The 21,765-nt window shown below is 33.9% G+C and overlaps 1 protein-coding gene across 4 annotated transcripts in view; it reads right to left on the reverse strand.

Moving 5' to 3' along the window:
• LOC125917104 (A disintegrin and metalloproteinase with thrombospondin motifs 6) overlaps nt 1-21,765 on the reverse strand; it is a 208,092-nt gene that overhangs the window by 35,096 nt on the left and 151,231 nt on the right. For all 4 annotated transcript variants that reach the window (XM_049623367.1, XM_049623366.1, XM_049623365.1 and 1 more), the window contains one exon: nt 3,818-3,964. In XM_049623367.1, the coding sequence (XP_049479324.1) occupies nt 3,818-3,964 (147 nt within the window). The remainder of the gene's footprint in view (nt 1-3,817; nt 3,965-21,765) is intronic.

A 21,765-nucleotide genomic window follows, 5' to 3' on the forward strand; every position in this document is an offset into this window, starting at 1 on the left:
CAGTCTTGTAACAACAACAACAAAAAGTTAACATTTAATGTCAATTCCTATTTGTAACACAAAATTGTGCTCATACACCTAAATTAAATGAATCAATTGCATTATCTGTGGTAAGTCAAGTGTCTTATCTACTATGTTATTGTAAACTGCTTTATCAATATCCACAAAACTAATAATAACTACCTTCTAAAATAAGTTAGACCTTTCTCTCTTGCCCTCTGTATGACTGTGACGCTTGAATATAACTGAATTTGAGGCTTCCAACATACAAACACTGTAATGATAATGATTTACTCAGTTATCCTCTTTTCTCGATATGTAACTGTGATTTATCAAAGATATTTAGGGGTTAGAGTGAAGTCCCCAAAATGTGCCTGATTAACATAAGGAAGAGAAACTTGTTTTTCTGTTTCTTGGGCTCCATATAAAAAGAGGGTCCAATCTATGAAATTGGTTTCCATTTAAAGATTATTGATACTGATCTTCAAAGGTAATTGCTACAAGACAATGGGAGTGTCTTGGTCATCCTGTTCATCTTATATCACTTTTGTTGTAGATCCTTCTTTCTAGTTCACCTTCAACAATCATATTGCCTTTCTTTATTCAGCTTCCATCCTTTCTGTGAAAACGGCTAGTCTGTATTTAATTTGGAACTGTAGGAAATTTTGCTATGGATCTCTGACAGTTCAAACAATTTAACAGACTTTAATTTAAATAGAGCAATAGTTGATTCACAGAGGCTCTGGAATTTTTGAAAACTATATGAAATTACTCTGTACTACCGCTAAGTGGTGGAAAATGTATGAAAAACTGGCCTAAACTACTTCTGGCTGTCTTCCACTGCCTGGTAAATTAGCCCATAGTCATCAATGAGTGTGAGCCATGATACCAGGTTCATCTTTCTTTATTTTCTAAATAAATAAGTAAATAAGTCCCGCAGGCAGATAGGAAGGACACTACCTGCAAAGCCGTCGTCGAAAACATCAGAAGCTGGCATAACACGTCCATTTTAACGGAAATGGGTTCTTTATTATTTAATCAGGACGGCTTCTGGGCGATTCATGAACCACTTATTGAATCACCGAGTTTAAGAAATCTGAAAAAAAATATTGGGAGTTGGTAAACACCATCTCCTGGTTGATCAATAGCACCTAGTGTTTCAGAAAGACACGAGAGATTTACTTTACTGGCATTTAAAGGCCATGGAATTGTTTTCAGTTGAACATAGTGAATAGTGAATGTCTATAAATCATAGAAAGCTCATTGTTAAAATCCACCATCATCTCGGGCCTATACAGTCACTAAGTAAAGAAAGGTATGCATTTTGTTGGCTGGGCTGCAGTTCCTAAACAATTCATCTTTCAAGATTTCTTTTTCTTGAGAAGAGAAACTAAAATAAAATGTTATGAGTCTTTTTGAGCCAACTATAAAACATAAATGTAACCTCAATCCCTGATCAAAATATCACTGGATTTTTAAAAATATCACACATAGCTGTTAAAGCAATTAAGCCAACTGCATTAATAAAAAGGAACAAAGAAATTCAAGAAAGTTACTATTATGTCTTTGTGCTCCAGTGAACTGACCTTTTTAAAGGGCCCTGTGTTTAAAAAACCTTTATTGCTTGGTCAGATTATAATCAGAGTTGTTTAGTTTATTATTAAAGAGGGAAAAAAAAGCCAACTTTCCCCAAGTCTCTACATATTGTCTTTAATATCTATCTTTTACTGATGGCTTTAACTTTGTGAGCATTCCCATGAGGATGCACAACAGAAATATTTTCATAAAATACAGGATAAATAAGCCCTTTAGGACCCTGTCAACACTAATCATGCTTACATACAAAATGCAAAGAGGCAATAAGGCTTAAATAATGCTTTTTGGATTAATTCTTTTAATTAATTCAATGGAACACTTTCCCGTACCTAGTAATAATTTTACATCTCTCACCAAACCATTGGTGATTTCTTAACAATATTTTATTAGTAATTTAGGGATTCCCTTTTGGGGATTTTTTTTTTAACAGTCTTAATACAGTTTTGACTACGCAGGGTCTGGCAAGAGATAAAAACTGGTGCTTATATTAGGTATACAGAGATGGTCCTAGCAAATAAACTGTGCAAAATAAACAGGATAGGGGAGAAAGAAAATAGTACTTGGAAAAAAAAAAAAAAGAGGAGACAAGCCTTCAAAAATTCACAGGAATATTGAGCATGTTATACAGTTTGTCTTTCTGGTGATAGACACTAAGATTCCATTATAAAAACATGAGCCAAGTCAATGGAGAAATTCCAGATCTGGCTTGATTTCTGGGGAGAGCAGATCTTCAACAATGTTTAAAATTTAGGTAATATGATCTCATTAAAAACATCTTGGAAAATGATAATGCTACTGCTTTGTGTTAAAAACTGCCCAAAGATGTGTAACAAATTCTCTGTGGTCTATCTTTATAGCCTTCAATCCAGTTTTGGCACTAAGCAAGCAGTGTCATAATTACTTATTACTAAAATTAAAAATATTTAGGTTATAGCATAATTATTCAGAGGAATTACATTCTGATATGAATTTCCAATTCTTTCTGTTTCATTATTATATTAATTAATTCAAAAAGGCTCAGTTTAAATATTTACCTTTTGATCTCTGATTGTTGAAAGCACTGTGATAGGTAATTTAAAATCTCTTGTTTGGGGCTTAAAAATTTGTAACTTTAAGTTTTCAGAATGTGATTATAATGAATAATATTACCTTACATAGCTTTTCTGAATCTTTAAAGTTTTACACCATAGTCATATAAATGTGAACTTTGAAGAAAGACAATTTTTAAAAAGAATTTCTGTTGTTCACAAGTGCTTTATCTATGAGTCACTTTTTCACAGAGTATTTAATCTCTCCTACCCAAGAAAAAAGTGGCACAAAACGGTTGAAGATAATGATAGAGCAATAATGCTTAAAGCCTCAATATTATTTAAAATAATATTTACCACTTAATGAATGTCTATTGTACTTCATACACATTATGACATTGTATATAGCTATATATTTAACAACCTGATGATGCATGTATTATTATGTAACTCATTTAACAAGTGAGGTCACTGAAGATTAGGAAAGGTTAAGTAACATGCTAATGGTTGCACAGTTAGAAAGTGAGACCTAAGTCTTACATGAGTTTCCAAAGTCCAGTCCTGAAGTCCTATACAGGCGAGATGTGAAAGAATATCTGCTTTCATAAACACAGTTATACCTGAGCTAATTTATATATCTCACATTTAAGTAACCACAAACTTGGAATATACATTAAAAGATTAGGAAAGAAGTTCTCAAACTGTAGAAAAGATGAGTCACTTAATAAATTTCAAATTAAATTTTCATTTTCTCATTTTCATTTCTTGGGTGTTTGGTTTTTTGTTGTTGTTGTTTGTTACTATTAGATACTTTAGCATTCATTCCTAAAAAACTCAGTTTTTTCAACAACAAAATGAAATATATCATCACTGAATTAAAGTTTGGCCTACGCTCTATTAAACTGTGTAAATTTAAATTCTTTCTGACATTGTTTCCCACTGATTGAACATTTCTGACACTCACATCATCAACCCCGTTTATATCCTTGCTCCAGTTTCTCTAATCTACCAAGTTCTTTTTTGAGTATGAAGGAAAAAATTTGCCACAGCGATATATTAAAGTATTTTGGGAACAGCCTGAAATATCACCCTATAAAAGTTACTCATTATGCAGTTTTAAGCACTACATATTAGGCTTCTACCAAGGGCTTACTTCTGGAGCAATTCATCATCACTCTCTAGAGATTACTTACTCTAGAAAGCTGGTGATATAGTCTCGACTGCAGGCAGACCAGGAAAAAGGATTGGTATTCGCAGTAATGTGAGCTGCCATAAGTTTTGCTGCTTCATGACCTTTCGTCCCACAAGAATTTCCAATTCCATCATGGTTCATACCAAAACTGTGTTAGCAAGGAAAAAACATAAGAAACATGAAAGAAAGAAATAAAATAAATAAATAAATGAACCCCCAATGTATCCTTTATTTCCTTATTTGATCATTCATTAGCCTTACCAACATATACTTTCTATCAAGATCCTCTAAGGAAATACAAGATTAATACAAGATTAAAGTTAAGGAGACCACAGAATATTTCTTTGATACAATTTATTTTTATATCTCTTTAATTGATCATATACTTTCAAATGGTAGCTCATATGATATAATCTTTCCCTGAATAGATAGGAGATGTGTATTAATTCTCACTTTATAGGTATGAAAAACTGAAGTTTAGTAAAATTAAATGACCTATTAAAGATCATACAGTTAGTAAATGTTAGTAGAAACAGCCTTTTAACATCCTAGAGTTTGTTTCCTCCCTATGCTGAATCTAAAAGGGAATTAGAAAAAGATGGCTATAATCCATTGAGTTCTAGGTTAAAGCCAAATCCAAAAATCTTTTTTTTGTTAGAAATATAAAGGAGAATTAAATACATATGTAATTTATGTTTGTATATGTGTTTTCAAAACACCTTTTGAAAAATCTTGATACATTTAAGGATTATGGCTAGAGAGATTTTCTTTACCTTGGTTTCCTTTCATTATTCAAAGCTTGTCTTTGTCATTCCCCTACCCTGGGTCCTATACCCATGTTTAGTGCTATCATCAATGTGATATAAAAACATATCTCAATGATAAATCATAAATTTTCCTATAAAGGATATGTCCACTGCATATGAATAAATTTTAGTCTTTTTTCACAGGTGGTCAAAGGTTTATGTTGAATATTACTGAAAACATAAAGTTATGTGTCTATTGTGACATCCTAATAAATGTACCAGGATATGTATAAAAGGAAATAAGTAATTTGTGTGACAAGAGTATAAAACATATTGATGACAGCTGCTGGAGAAAAAATTTGAAAGGTAGTTGAGAATAGAGAATTACAATAAATGAAAGTAAATATTAATACTTTTGGCATGTAGAGATGCTGAAGGTTTGTGAGTAAGAGCAAGTGAATATTTCAGAGTAGGAGAATATGGACTTGATTTGTATTTTGGACAGGTCATTACAGTAACTCTATGGTCCAGACATTGGAGTGAGAAGACAATGGAGGCAGGGAAAACAGATGGAACAAAAAGCAGTGGGAAGAGAATGAGGCAGAGAACTGATGTAGGTCTGAACTAGGGCACTAAGATAGACAGGTGGGATTAGATGTGAGACATGTTTAAGAAGCTGAGTGGATTGGTCTTCATAAATACAACATAAAAGAGCTATAATAAAGACATAAAATAAGTGGGGAAAGGAGAAGAAACTAGGAATTTATGTGGAGGAACTAACATAAGCAAAGGAAGAGAAACATATGAGATTGTATATCCAGAGCCCTAAATTAAAACACCAAATAACCTTCCATGAACACCAGTATTTAGTCTTCTTATTTGACATCAACACATTGGAATCAATCTCTTTGAATGGTCTTCTAAGAAAATGATGGCAGAGTTTACAGTTTATTGAATTAGATATTATTCTGTCAAAACAATCAGCTGCAGAGTTACATAATAAGCTCCTTAATGTAAATTTTTAATTCAATAAACTTAAAATTCTATACTTCTCTCAAAGATTGATGTTACCATGTGAATACCACTATGATTCTTTTAAAAAGATGATAGCCTAAAAATATTATTTCCTTTTAGCAACAGACTTATACATATTCCTGAGACATGTCAAGATAGGTGTAGGCAGACACAGATGGCTGTAAGAGAATAATTTTTGAGATCTTCAATTTCCTCATGTACTCTTTTCTAAAAAAAAAAAAAAGTCAAGCTTCTCCTTTTAAGATCTTATTTCTCCCACCTTATAAAAGAAAAACTTATCCTTCACCTATCCATAATTTTACAATAGTTCATTGCCTTGGGGTATAAAAATGTGTCAAGAAAAGAGATAATCAGAATTATTTGGTGTTAGTGTTGAGAAAAAGAATGACTTTAATGAATGAATAACATATCACGTAGTTACTTATTTTCATCAAGTTTATGAGAGGATATAATCAAATTAACAGTTGATGGGTTATTAAAAAATCTTTTTGATGCTAGATCACCAATGGTTATGTTCTGACAAATAATACAAAAGGAGTTCAAAGAAGTGAATGATATTTCTATAATAAATTCCTTTCACTTATTTATGTGAACAAATTTTGTCAGCATTCACCTCTGTAAAAAAAAATCAGAGTTGAATTAATGTTGAAATTCTGCCTCATTCTAGCAATAGAGAGACAAATGCAGTAACTGAAAAAAATATAAATAATTAAAGGAACATTTTTCTATAAAACTTTACTTTTAGATTTAATTATGTATTAAAATGTGTAATATGTATATGTGTTTCTGATCAATGATTGACTAATAATTATTGTAATGTAATGAATCTATAATCCAGAAAAAAAATTTCCTTCATTATCACAGGAAATTTTTAAAATGTAATTGCAATTTATATGCATTTTGTGATAAAGATATTTTATATAATTAAAACACATTTAAGTATGAAAATATATTTTAAGGTATATTAAGAAATATTAAAATATACATCAGGATAATACTCTGTTTGGGAAAGATGAAGCATATATATTGAGTTAAAGGAGTGAAAAAATGATGTAAATTTTGACCATGAAAAAGACCATGTTCACATTGTTTTCACTAAAAAAAATTTTTTTATGTTTATTTTTTTAGAGAGACAGAGTGCAAGAGGGGGAAGGGCAGAAAGAGAGGGAGACACAGAATCTGAAGCAGGCTCCAGGCTCTGAGCTGTCAGCACAGAGCCTGACGTGGGGCTCCAACTCACAATCTGTGAGACCATGACCTGTGCCGAAGTCCGACTGAGCCACCCAGATGCCCCTGTTCATAGTTTTTAAATGCATAATGAAAGTTAGCAAAATGTAATGGCATTTAGATTCAATTGATACATTTCAAAGAGGTATATAACATTTTATTTTTTGCATGCTAGTATTTACAGTATTCCAGAAATTCTATCATTTTCTAATAAAGGTTGAGATTGTGCCATTTGTGACAACATGGATGGAACTAGAGGGTATTATGCTAAGTGAAGTAAGTTAGACTTGAGAAAGATAAAACCAATTTGATTTCACTCAAGTGTGGAATCTAAAGAACAAAACAAAACAAAACAAAAGAAAAAAAAAAAAGGCAGAATCAGACCTATAAATACAGAGAACAAAATTATAGTTGTCAGATGGGAGGAGGCTAGGGATATGGGCAAAATGAGTGAAGAAAGAGTGGGAAATACAGGCTTCATGCTATGGAATGAATTAATCAGAGGAACAAAAGGCACAGCTTAGGGTTATACAGTCATATTGTAATAGCATTGTATGGTATCAGAGGGTAGCTATGCTTGTGACAAGCACAGCATAACATACAAACTTGTTAAAATACTATGTTGTATACCTGAAACTAATGTAACATTGTATGCCAACCATACTCAAATAAAATTTTTTTTTAAAGCTCATGAATTCAGGGGTACTTGGGTGGCTCTGTCAGTTGGGCATCTGACTCTTGGTTTCCACACAGGTTATGATCTCACAGCTTGTGAGTTCAAGCCCTGCACTGGGCTCTGCAGGAGCTGCTTGGACTACTCTCTCCCTCCATCTCTGTCACTCCCCTACTCACACACGCTCTCTCTCAAAATAAATAAACTTAAAAAAAAACAGCTCATGAATTCTAGTACATGAAGGAGGAATCCTTACAAGTTCTATTTCTACTAACAATCTTTAGTTGTCAGATGCAGATAGTTGTCTTAAGGACTTAGGTTTAATTGTCTAAGAGAATGTCAAGTAAAATAGGGGTTTACAACTGCTGTTCATGACATCAACTTCAAAAGATCCCTCTAAGAGGCTGATTGTGCTAGAGTATAACGCACGAGCGTGCGTGCACACACACACACACACACACACACACACACGTATGTAAAGATAGGTTCCCTCCTGAGGAAAGTCTATCTCAGTGAACAGTTGGTAAAAGAAGTGAAACTCATTAGTGATCAGAAAGAATAAACAAGAGTCCACTTTAAAACCACCATAATAGCAAAAATTAGAATGTTATCTAGAACAAAGTATATGGTCAGGGCGGCTGTTCTAGAGAGCAATTCAGCAGTACTTTGTCAAATTAAACAGGCAGATATATTATGACCCAACAATTCTAATCTTGGCTATATATCCCAGGAATACTCCCAAAGAGAACATGTAGGAAGATGTTCATAACAGAATTATTTATGACAGCAAGTTGTTGAAGATAATCTAGGTGTCTGTCACTAGGGAATGGATAAGTAAACGTTGGCTGATGCATATTATGGGATACTGAGCAGAAATTGGAAGCAGCAAACAAGATAGATGTCTACACATAAATATGGGTGGATCTTAAAAACTGAAAAAATTAAGGAAAAGATTGATAGCATTATATCATATATATAAGCAAAAATTACATACACACTCTCAAATAACAACAAAAGGCCAAGGAATTGTTCCAAATTAAAGACTAAAGAAACATAACTAAATGCAATAGAAACTGGATTGGATGGGAGAAAGAGTTATAAAACACATTGCTGGGACAATTGATGAAATATGAATACAGACTGCATATTCAATAATAGTAGTATATCAATGTTAAAATTTCTAGTTTGGTAATTATACTGTGGTATATAAGAGATTATCTTTTCTTCTCAGGAAACAAACTGAAATATTAAGGGAAAAGGCGCATGTCTACAACTTACTGCCAAACACCTCAGAAAAAAAATACACGTACATATACAGAAAGAAAGATTTAAAGTAAATGTTGCTGAATAGACACATTTCCAAAGAAGACATCCAGATGGCCAACAGACACATGAAACAATGCTCAACATCACTCCTCATCAGGGAAATACAAATCAAAGCCACACTGAGATACCATCTCACACTGGTCAGAATGGCTAAAATGAACAAATCAGGAACAATAGATGCTGGTGAGAATGTGGAGAAATGGGAACTCTCTTGCACTGTTGGTGGGAATGCAAACTGGTGCAGCCGCTCTGGAAAATAGTGCGGAGGTTCCTCAAAAAATTAAAAATAGAACCACCCTACAACCCAGTAATAGCACTGCTAGCTAGGAATTTACCCAAGGCATACAGGGGTGCTGATGCATAGGGACACTTGTACCCCAATGTTTATAGCAGCACTTTCAACAGTAGCCAAATTATGGAAAGAACCTAAATGTCCATCAACTGATGAATGGATAAAGAAGATGTGGTTTATATATACAATGGAATACTACTTGGCAATGAGAAAGAATGAAAACATGCCATTTGCAGAAACGTGGATGCAACTGGAGGGTATTATGCTAAGTGAAATAAGTCAGTCAGAGAAAGACAGATATCATATGTTTTCACTCATATGTGGATCTTGAGAAACTTAACAAAAGGCCATGTGGGAAGGGAAGGGGAAAAAATTAGTTACAGAGAGTGGGGGAGGCTCTTAAACACAGAGAACAAACTGAAGGTAGATGGGAGGTGGGGGAGTGGGGAAAGTGGGTGATAGGCATTGAGGAGGGCACTTGTTGGAATAAACATTGGGTGTTGTACATAAGCCAATTTGACAATAAATTATATTAAAATAAATAAATAAATAAATAAAAATAAATAAGATATTAATTATACTTGAATCTGAGTGAAGGGCATATGGGAAATCTTTCCATTATATTAATTTTTCTGTAAGCTTGAAATTATTTCAAAAGTTAAAAGGCTAAAAAATAAACACATACATATATAAAACATGTGACATTTTACAAGGATACATATGAATTCAAATATACACATAAAATTTATTAGAGTAGTTACCTATGGAAGAAAAGAAACTGGAATGGGAAACAGGATTATAGAAACAAATACATATTTACATATATTAACCAAGAAGGGTCCTTGGTGGGTATGATAATGATATTGTGCTAAGAACTGAGGATACAAAGATAAAAGATAGATGGATAGATAGATAGATAGATAGATAGATAGACAGAAGATAGATAGATGATAGATAGATCAATAAACGTAAAACAAACTCAACTCTCTGCTCTTGAGTTCAAAAATAATAATTAAAAAAAAAAAAGAATAAGAACAAAAGAGAGTTTGGTGAACATGGGGCCCACTCGGATGAGTTAACAGTGGTAACTGTTCCTGGTTGGTTTTATGTGTTTAATAAAATATCTCAGATCACATAGAGGTAGGGATTCTCATTTGAGGAGTGTTTTATGAACAGAGATTGAGAGACAGAGGCAGGCAGAGAAAGAGAGAGATAGAGAGAGAGAGAGAGAGAGAGAGAGAGAGAGGGAGAGAGAGATTGGAAGAGACAGTCTCCTTGGGCCTCTTCTGATTCCCCATATTTTACTGGGTATTCCAAGTCTGCAAGGCTTATGCTTTAACCAGAACATTTCACAGGATAACTTTGATAAATGAGGTAACCCCCCCACCCCTGGATAAAAAAACAGGTTAATTTACTACTTGCTATAAAAGTGGTTGATTCCCCAAGCTCAATTTTTTTTTTTTCAGTTTTGATGCAAACCCACTGTGTATGAAGCATTCATCTAAGCCATATGTGTTGCCTCTGTGGGATCAGGGGCCAATAGAAATTAAATAAATATGCTGATGCTTAATGCTATTTACTTTGCTGTAAGGAATAAAATCCTTTGTCTCTGATCCAGGAATTTCATGTCTTTTGTTAGCATCCATATGACAACTATAGGCTAACTTATAATTAATTATAAGTAGGGTAAAATTAAATCTCAAATCCAATGAGAGAGTAGATTGTAGTTGATTAGGATAACATACTCAATTATGAAAAGCTAAGTAATTCTGAAAGCAAAATACTTCATATTAGTATTAATCTTTTAAAAAACTAAAGCCCAAATTCTCAATAATATCTATTAAAACAAAGTAGGCTTTTTGTTTTGTTTCCATCCTAGGAAATAAATTATATGTTGAAGATTTCCAACTGAATGTCCTAGTGGATACAAGAAAAACACCAGAAATTTCCTTTCTCATGTCTTATTGTTTCTGTTCCTATCTCAAAAGCTGAAAGGACACAGTTATTTCTATATTGTTAAGCAGTAAAAAAAAAAAAAAAAAAACCCACAAGAAAAATAAATAAAAATTTTGCATTTAATGAAATGTAAAAAACCTCTAAAACTATAAACCGTGTGTGTGAAAGGATGACTGAATTCAGAAGAAGCAAAGATGAATGCAGCAAGACACAAAGACAACAATAATTGAAGGTCTGAGTGTAAACAAGCAAAGCATATTTCTCCAAAGTTATGTGCAACAATCTGGGAGGTAAAACTAAAAATACCTTCTTGAGAACAACTGAAGTAGGAGTGCAAACTGTTGGAATATACACCCTGCTCCAGTTGTCAGAAGAAGACCAGGCTGGGCCTATTTACATGGGAGTCACACAAACCATATTTGTAGGAAGCAGTCTGTCGGTAAGGAAGGGTGAAAGAGAGATTCTAATAGTTTTATAAAGGAATACAGGGTTAAAGAACTTGAATCACATGCACTACTCTATATCATTAATAAATTCCTGATAAGAAAAGAGCTCTGGCCCTATTTGTAGTTTCTACAAATAGTTCTTCCAGAAAATCAAACTCATTCAAACACGTGATTCAAAAGGAACAAGAAGTGTATCTAGAAAATAAATAATTGGAACAGAAAAACACGAATAGGAGATGGAGGACACTTAGCAGAACAAAAACACTGGTACCGAAAAGATAAAAACTGGACACATATAAATTCAAACCAACTTAATGAAGCCATCATTTTATAAAAACAAGAATTTAATGCAGAAATACAAGCAATCAAAGGAGATATGGCAAGAAAGGGGATGAAAACACAAACTATCAGAGGAAGTAAATGGGGGTGGGGTGCAAAATAAAAGTATCACAGGAAAAAGGCCATGCTGAGGTAGCAAAAAATGAAATTAGGCAACTGCCGAAAAGATTTATCACAGGATTGGAAAAGCAAGAAAAATGAAAACTGACATTTTAAAAGATAAAGGAAAGAAATACAATATATATCACTGTTGTCTCCACTAAAAGGGCCAAAATAATAAAACAGAAAGTGATTATAAAAAATTCAAGAAAACTTTGAGAAATAAAAATGGCTAAAATCTGGGCTGCCTGGGTGGCTCAGTCAGTTGAGCGTCCGACTTAGGCTAGGGTCATGATATCACTGTTCGTGAGTTCCAGCCCCGCATCAGGCTCTGTGCTGACAGCTCAGAGACTGGAGTCGGCTTCAGATTCTGTGTCTTCCTTTCTCTCTGCTCCTCCCCTGCTTGCACTCTGTCTCTCTCTCTCTCAAAAATAAATAAACATTAAAAAAATTTTTTGAAACCAAAATGGCTAAAATCTGGTGTCCTAGGAAAAACTGACATAGAATGACTTCACACACAGCCACACTCTAGTTAACTTAATGGACTGCAAAATTAAGATATATTTTGGGCAACTGGGGCAAAAGAACAAATTACCTATAATGGTAAAACAATCAGATTACCCTCAGATTTCACCATGGTGACACTTAACACCAGCACACCACAGAGTAATGACTTGGACTCAGCCAAACTGAGTATCAAAATCATTTTGAACAAAAACTCAAGGAATAGAGGTCTCATGAATCATTGTTACAAAAACTGCTACAAGATAAGCCTCAGCTTCGCTTGAAATAAACATAAAAATTTAATGGCTTATTGACACTATTTGAGTTTCACAGAAGGCAGAGCATCCAACACAAGTAAAATTCGTAACAAGTCTGATTAACTCCCTTGTCATACCTTCTAATGATATTTTCTTATTTGTTGTTTTGTTTTGTGAGTTTAATTTTAGTCTCACATGCATATTATATGATATATGATATCATGCATACTTAAAAGATAATAAAATATTTACATTTTAAATAATAATTATAAAGAAACATCCATGTAACTCCTACTAATACTAAATTTAAGAAACATAACATTTTCAGAATAATAAAAGCTTGCCTCTTGTGTTCAACTTTAGAATCATCTTCTTCTTCCTCCCTTAAGAAAGAACCATTATCCTGACTTTCGTGGTAATCATCCCCTATGGCATCTCTAAACAATGTATGTTAATTTTACCTGGTTTTGAAGTCTATAGAACCGAAATTACACTGTAGATATTCTTTTATAATTTGTTTCTTTCATTCAACAATTTTTTTTAGAGAATGTCATCTCTGCTGAGCTAACTACATCATTCATTTTCACTTACAGGTTTCCTTTGTAAATATATCATTTAATTGTCCACTCTGTGACGATGAATTTGGGATGGTTCTTATTACGGGGCTACTATAGACAATGCCACTATGAGCATTCTTGAATACATCTGAACATATCCCCTGGTCATCTGTAAGAGTTATCTTAAGAACGGTTTTTAAACTTTTGGTCTAAGGATCTTTTTATATTCTTTTTTTTAAAAATTTTTTTTAATGTTTATTTATTTTTGAGACAGAGAGAGACAGAGCATGAATGGGGGAGGGTCAGAGAGAGAGGGAGACACAGAATCTGAAACAGGCTCCAGGCTCTGAGCTGTCAGCACAGAGCCCGACACGGGGCTCGAACTCACGGACCGTGAGATCATGACCTGAGCTGAAGTTGGCCGCTTAACCGACTGAGCCACCCAGGCACCCCAGGATCTTTTTATATTCTTAAAAATACTAGATAGGGTGCCTGCGTAGCTCAGTGGGTTGAGCGTCTGACTTCAGCTCAGGTCATGATCTTACAAGCCCCCCATCAGGCTTGCTGCTGTCAGCGAAGAGCCCACTTTGGATCCTCTGTCCCCTTCTCTCTGCCCCTCCCCTACCTGCGCTCTTTCAAAAATAAACATTAAAAATATATTAGAGATCCAAAAGATCTTTTTTGTTTATGAATTTTTATGTAATGACATCATATTAAAAATTTAAGTGAGGACGTAAGTATTTTGTTTAAAAATATCTTACAAAACAAGAATTTCAGTGAAAAGAGTAGCATTGTTTAATTATATTTTGCTAATCTCTTCAGAGTCTGGCTTACTACACAATAGCTGGGTTCTCTTATCTGCTTTTCATTCTGTCTGTTGTGGTATTTCGTTTTGGTTGAAGTGTATGATGAAAATTTGGCTTCACACTAATATGTGGTTGGAAAAGGGAAGAGTATTTTTATAGCCCTTTCAGATAACGGTAGGGTTTTTTTTTTTTTTTTGATACTATATTAAAATTTGACAAGTGATTTTTTTTTAAGTTTATTTATTTATTTTTTAGAGAGAGAGATACAGCGAGTGGAGGAGGGGAAGGGAGACAAAGAGGGACAGAGAGAATCCCAAGCAAGCTCTGAGCTCTCAGCACAGAGCCCCACCCAGGGCTCCATCTCACAAATCATGAGATTATGACCTGAGCCGACATCAAGAGTCAGACGGTTAACTGATTGAGCCACCCAGGCACCCCAAACTTGACAAATAATTTTTAAAAGGTTAGTTGAAATATTTATTCTGAAACAATATCAATGATCTTTTTTAATTTGGTCTCATCAATAACACGAAACCTCATCAGAAAAGTCTTAAAAAAAAAAGAAAAAGAAAAAAGAAAAGCATTTAAATATTAGGAAGCTGTCAAGTTCATAATGACAGATATAACTTTTTCCTAAATTCTGATTTTTGCTTAAAGTTCAAATTTTATCATTGGTAATAAACAGTGTAAGTTGTTTTCCTTGAATAATAAGCTCATTTGTTTACTTTCAAAGTGAATTTCTGCCAACTACCCATAGTTTCTCATTTGTTCTTTCAAATAAAAATTCTGTTCCAGGAAAAAAGCAGCTAGTTCATCTCAAACAATGGCACAAGTGCTTTTCCTGTGACAACCATCAGACTAAAATATGGAGCAAAACGTGTTTCATATACTTCCCATTTGGGGATACAGAATATTTTATAAAAGATATATATGTAAGTGTCATGCTTCAATAAAAATAAAAATAAAAATTCTTCTGCTTTATCAAGAGCATTCTTAAGTAAAACTGACATGTTAGTAACAAATAAAATGACTATTAGTATGGTTGACTTGACTTATGCTGGGGTACCAGCACTTATACCTACTAGTGATTTTACACAATCATTGTAAACAACAATACAGTTTCAAGAAAAAAAGGGCACATTAGGTCTTAGTGTTATGAAAATAGTTTTTATTTTATTTGTTTGTTTATTTATTTAGAGAGACAGAGAAAGAGAGAGCACGAGAGCAGAGGCAGACACAGGGAGAGAGAGGGAATCTTAAATAGGCTCCACACTGTCAGCACAGAGCCTGATGAGGGAACTCGAACTCACCAACTGTGAGATCATGACCTAAGCCAAGATCAAGAGTAGGAAGCTTAAGTGACTTAGCCACCCAGGTGCCCCATGAAAATGGGTTTGATCTGAAAGTGGTTCAGAAATCCCAGGGATTCATGGACCACAATTTGAGAAATACTGCTTTAGGATATATGTGGAATATAAATTGTTGGGTCATGATAATGCCAAACACCTTTTCAAAGTGGTTACACTAAATAACATTCTTGCCTGCAGTGCGTAAGAATCCTGGTTGCACCACATCTCCACCAACAGATGGTACTGTCAGACTTTTAAATTTGTGCTAATCATGGTGGACATAATTTGTATGTCCTTGATTATTGATTAGGTTGAACACCTTTTTATATGCATATTGACCATTTAGATTTCTTCTTTTGTGAAATGTTCAAGTACTGTGTATATTTAATTTGCATGAGTTGCTTATATCAGCTACATGTGTGCTGCAAACAACTTTTCCTAAACTGTGTCCTGTCTTTTCATTTTATGGTGTTTCTTAATCAGATTTTTAATTTTATTATAGTTAAATTGGTCAATCACATACTTTATGATTAGTGTTCTTTTGTCTTGTTTTTTAAAAGTCCTTCTTTATCCTAAGCTCATGAGGATTTACTTTTATAATATGTTCTAAAGTCTGTAATAGTTTGCTTTGCACATTTTTAGGTATTGGTGGATCCTTAGTAAGAGTACATTTACTTTTGTAAGAAACTGCCAAACTGTCTTCCAAAGTATGACCTGACACCAGGATCCATTTTTACTAGTTACTTCAACAAGCAGAAAGAATTTTTTATATTTCATTTTATTCACAGTGCTTAGCATAAAATTAGACTTTAATAATCGTGATGAAGGGTTAGAGGCTTAGTGAAATGGATGAAAAATCTATCAGCAGAGATTCAATTTGGATAAACTGGGTAGATTCACAAGGTTAAAACGCATATCTAATAAACATTTTCTTCTAAAACATGGGGTTCACAGAATCTGACCATATTCACTATAATGAACTTTGCCTTGTTCTGTCCCTCTTTCTCGCAATTGCCTAACTGTCATTATATAACTCACAGAAAGGCTCAATGAACTCTGTTTATGGGTTCTGGGACCAATTTTGTTCACTGTTACGGAGAATTTAAAGAGATTGAAACCAATAGCTCTGTGGAACAGTATTAAAATATAGCATATTGTTGGTCTGGTTCTCTGGTTTTGAAAGTAATTGAAATTGTTAGGCTCTGTTCCCTATTTCTTGCGAAGAAGACACTACCTTACACCCAAATCTTAGTAAATGAATCCATTGTTTATTTCACCTGCTCCCAAGACTCTGAGATCCTGACCAGTATTCCACCTCTTTTTGAGCAGAGATTCCATTTGAATTTGGGGTATTAAAGTCCTAGGTATGTAATCCAGGTTCCCTTACGCTCCACACTCTGGGATACATACAGCTATCCACAGACTTTCATGCTATTAACAATTTCCTTACTGATTTTCATCTAAGCACTATTACCAGACTAAACTACTGAAGTCCTCACAATATGAATTGGATATATAGGGTGCTAAATTAATTAGTTAAAATAATCTGCTTTAAATAGACCCAACTGGGGTGCCTGCCTGGCTCAGTTGGTGGAGCATACAACTCTTGATCTCCTGATTGTGAGTTCAAGCCCCATGTTGAGTGGAAAGATGACTTAAAAATAAAAACTTAAAAAATAAAATAAAATAAACCCAACTAGGGGCATCTAGTTGGCTCAGTCGGTTAAGCATCTGACTCTTGATTCCAGCTTAGGTCATGCTCTCACAGTTCACAAGATCAAGCCCCACATCGGGCTCTGTACTGACATTGTGGAACCTGCTTGAGATTCTCTCTCTCCCTCCCTCTCTGCTCCTCCCCCATTCATTCTTTCTCTCTCTCTCTCAAAATAAATAAATAAACTTTATTAAAAAATTGACACAACTAACTCACTTAGGAAAAAAAAAAGCTTATATGTCTTACAGCACAGGAATACACAGTTACATTATTCCAGTTACTTTATACTAGCATGTTATTTTATTCATGGTTTTGTGGGCTTTTATTAAGAATTTGATGCTTACACATTGTGCTCCAAGCAAATATACAAGGTTAAGGCCAAAGGGATGAAGAACACAGTGGCTGTGGAGTATGGCTTAAAAAGAAAAAGATGATGCTATTAAGCTTGTTCTATCAGGTTGGACCAAAATCTTTAATAGTTTGATATTAGTTTAATTAATCAGTTAGTTTAGTTTTATATAGTTTAATAGATTTAAACTATATAAATGTTTATATAGTGTGGTGTATATTTGTGTGCATTTATATGAACATGTATAATCACCATGGCAAAAATAGGGAAGGTAGCTGGAACAAGGAAACATTTGTCATTATAATCTTCCTTATACTATGGGCAAAAGGTAACTGAATTATTTTATGGCAGCTGAAATTCATACTGGCAAACTACTATAATGGTGTCTGCCTACAGAAATCCATCTCTTTGTTTTTCTAGAAAAAGGAAAATCTCAAATATTTGGAGATTAAAGAACATGCTTATAAATAACATATGTGTCAAGGAGGTCTTTCTTAAGAGAAATTAAAAAATGAAAACACAACTTATCAAAATTTGTGGGGTTCAGCAAAAGCAGAGCTTCAAGGGAAATTGATAGCACTGAACGCATATATTAGAAAAGAAGAAAGATCTAAAATTAATCATCTAAGCTTCCACCCTAGGAAAATAAAGAAAGAAGATAATTTAAGCCTAAAACATGTAGAAGAAAAGAAATAAAAATTAGATACAAAACTGAAAATACAAAACCCAGAGCTGATTCTCTGAAAAGATCATTAAAATGGATATATCTCTAACCAAGCTAACCAACTAAAACAAGAAGACACAGATTACCAGTATCAGAAAGATGGTTCAGCATTACTGATCCTTTAGACACAAAAAAGCAATAATAAAGGAATACCACGAACATCTCTACGTTGACAAATATAACTGAAATGCACCAATTCCCTGAAAGACACAAACGATAAAAACTCATACAACAAGAAATTTGTAATCTGAATATGCTTGTGTATAAACAAATTAAATCAATAATTAATAACCTTCAAAATTATAAAACACTATGCTCAGATGATTTCACTGGTGAGTTCCAACATTTAAGGAAGAAATTATAGCAGTTTTACACAATATTTTTCAGAAAATAAAAGCAGAGGGAACATTCCTAACTTGTCCTGGGAGGCCAGCATTGCCCTAATGCCACAATAAAATAAAGATATTATAAGAAAGGAAAATAAAGACTAATATTTGTTAAGCAACAATCCTTTAAAAAAATATTATCTAATCAAATCCAACAATGTATAAAAAAAACTATCCACTACAACCAAATGGGATTTATTTCAGGTATTTAAAGCTGATTTAATATTCAAAAAGCAACCAATGTGCTCCATCATATCCCCAGGCAGAAGACAAAAAATCATATAATCATATCAGTTGATGCAGAAAAACCATTTGACAAACTCCAACTCCCATTCATGGTAAGCTCTCAACAAGCAAAAACTAATAGGTAACTTCCTCAACTTGATAGTATCTAAAAAATAACCCTCTAGTTACCACACTTAATGATGAGAAACTGATGAGATACTTAGGGGTGCCTGGGTGGCTCAGGTGGTTAACGTCGGACTTCAGCTCATGATATCGCGGTTCGTGAGTTCGAGCCTGGCGTTGGGCTCTGTGTTGACAGCTCTGTGTTGACCCTGAAGCCTGCTTTGGTTTCTGTGTCTCCCTCTCCCTTTGCCCCTCCTTTGCTTGCACTCTGTTTCTCTCTCTCACACAAAAATAAATAAACATTAAAAAAAAAGAGAGAGAGAGAAACTGGACACTTTAACCCTAAGACTAAGAAATTTCTTTTTTTTCTTTTTTGAAATGAATCTCTTTTTTTTTTAAGTTTATTTATTTTGAGAGAGAAAAAGTGTAAGTGGGAGGGCAGAAAGAGGGGGAGAGAGAGAATCCAAGCAGGCTCTGTATCATCAGTGCAGAGCCTGACACAGGGCTCCACACGGGGCTCCAATGACAAACCGTGAGATCATGACCTGAGCCGAAGTCCAATGCTCAAGCATGAGCTACACAGGTGCCCTTAGACTAAGAACTTTGAAGGAAACTTTGTCCTCTCACCATTCTTTTCAATATCATATTAGAAATCTTAGCCAGTATAGTAAGACAAAAGAGAATGAATGAATGAATGAATGAACGAATTAATGAATGAAAAGATAAAGAGACTGGGAAGAAAGAAATAAAATTGTCTTTGTTCACAGATAACAGGATTGTCTCTGTCCAAAATTCCAAAGAGACAAAAAAAAAAAAAAAAAAAAAAAAACCCTCCTGAAGTGAATCCACAAGTATAGCAGTCACAGAATGTGAGGTTGATGTACAAAAGCCAATTGCTGTGCAATATACCAGCACAGAACAATTGTAATTGTAATTTTAAAATACAATATCATCTGCAATAATACCAAGAAAAATATAGCTATGTATTTAACAAAATATGTACAGAATCTATAAACAGGAAACCACAAAATTCCATGAAAGAAAGCAAAGATCCAAATATATGGAGAGGTATTCTGTGTTCATGGAATGAAATACTCAGTATTGTTGATACTGAATATTGTTATTGAACACTGAAGATGTCAATTCTTCCCAGCTTAATTTCCAGATTCAATGAAATCTCATTCAAAATGCCAGCAAGCTGTTTTTCATATATAGGCATACACCAGATATACTGAAGGTTCAGTTTCAAACCACAATAAAGATAATGTGTATTATACTTAAAACTAAATATGTAAATATGTATTACATACTTGTAGAGTAATTATAAGAATTATTACATTATGTTTTATTTTTTATTTTTTATTTTTTATTTATTTTTTATTTTTTTTTATTTTTTAATATATGAAATTTACTGTCAAATTGGTTTCCATACAACACCCAGTGCTCATCCCAAAAGGTGCCCTCCTCAATACCCATCACCCACCCTGCCCTCCCTCCCACCCCCCATCAACCCTCAGTTTGTTCTCAGTTTTTAACAGTCTCTTATGCTTTGGCTCTCTCCCACTCTAACCTCTTTTTTTTTTTTTTCCTTCCCCTCCCCCATGGGTTTCTGTTATGTTTCTCAGGATCCACATAAGAGTGAAACCATATGGTATCTGTCTTTCTCTGTATGGCTTATTTCACTTAGCATCACACTCTCCAGTTCCATCCATGTTGCTACAAAAGGCCATATTTCATTTTTTCTCATTGCCACGTAGTATTCCATTGTGTATATAAACCACAATTTCTTTATCCATTCATCAGTTGATGGACATTTAGGCTCTTTCCATAATTTGGCTATTGTTGAGAGTGCCGCTATAAACATTGGGGTACAGGTGCCCCTATGCATCAGTACTCCTGTATCCCTTGGATAAATTCCTAGCAGTGCTATTGCTGGGTCATAGGGTAGGTCTATTTTTAATTTTCTGAGGAACCTCCACCCTGCTTTCCAGAGCGGCTGCACCAATTTGCATTCCCACCAACAGTGCAAGAGGGTTCCTGTTTCTCCACATCCTCTCCAGCATCTATAGTCTCCTGATTTCTTCATTTTGGCCACTCTGACTGGCGTGAGGTGATATCTAAGTGTGGTTTTGATTTGTATTTCCCTGATAAGGAGCGACGTTGAACATCTTTTCATGTGCCTGTTGGCCATCCGGATGTCTTCTTTAGAGAAGTGTCTATTCATTACATTATGTTTTAATGCATGACACAAATATCAAACAAAAACTGAAAAAATCTACTTGAATATTAGAAAGTGCTGAGTTAAAAAGTAATATTATAGAGTGTTTCCTCCATTTCAGACATTACATAACCTACCAGTCTACTCCACACATACCTCGGCATACACTCAAACATCGTGTTCAAAATTTGATTTTAAAATTAAATTAGGCACTTCTAAATCCATTAGACCTAACATTTAAATTACAGACATTTCCTCATTCTTTATGTAACATCAAAGGGAATAGTGCTATAAAATTAAATAATTCAATAATTATTTTATCAATTCTCCAAGTATTTAAAAATGATTATATATATTTTATTATAATGTAATATACATTTAAGATATTTTCTATATAAGTTCAAAATTCAATATTCACAGTAGTATCAAAAGTTAAGTATGATGTTAAATACAGAGAACAAACTGATGATTGCCAGAGTAGAGGGAGCTGGAGAGAGGGAGGACAAAATGAGTGAAAGGGAGAGGGAGATATAGGCTTCCTGTTATGGAATTAATAAATCATGAGGATAAAAGGTACAGAATTGGAAATATAATCAAT

The sequence above is a fragment of the Panthera uncia genome, unplaced genomic scaffold (genome assembly GCF_023721935.1).
Source record: "Panthera uncia isolate 11264 unplaced genomic scaffold, Puncia_PCG_1.0 HiC_scaffold_149, whole genome shotgun sequence".
NCBI classification, from domain to species: Eukaryota; Metazoa; Chordata; class Mammalia; order Carnivora; family Felidae; genus Panthera; species Panthera uncia.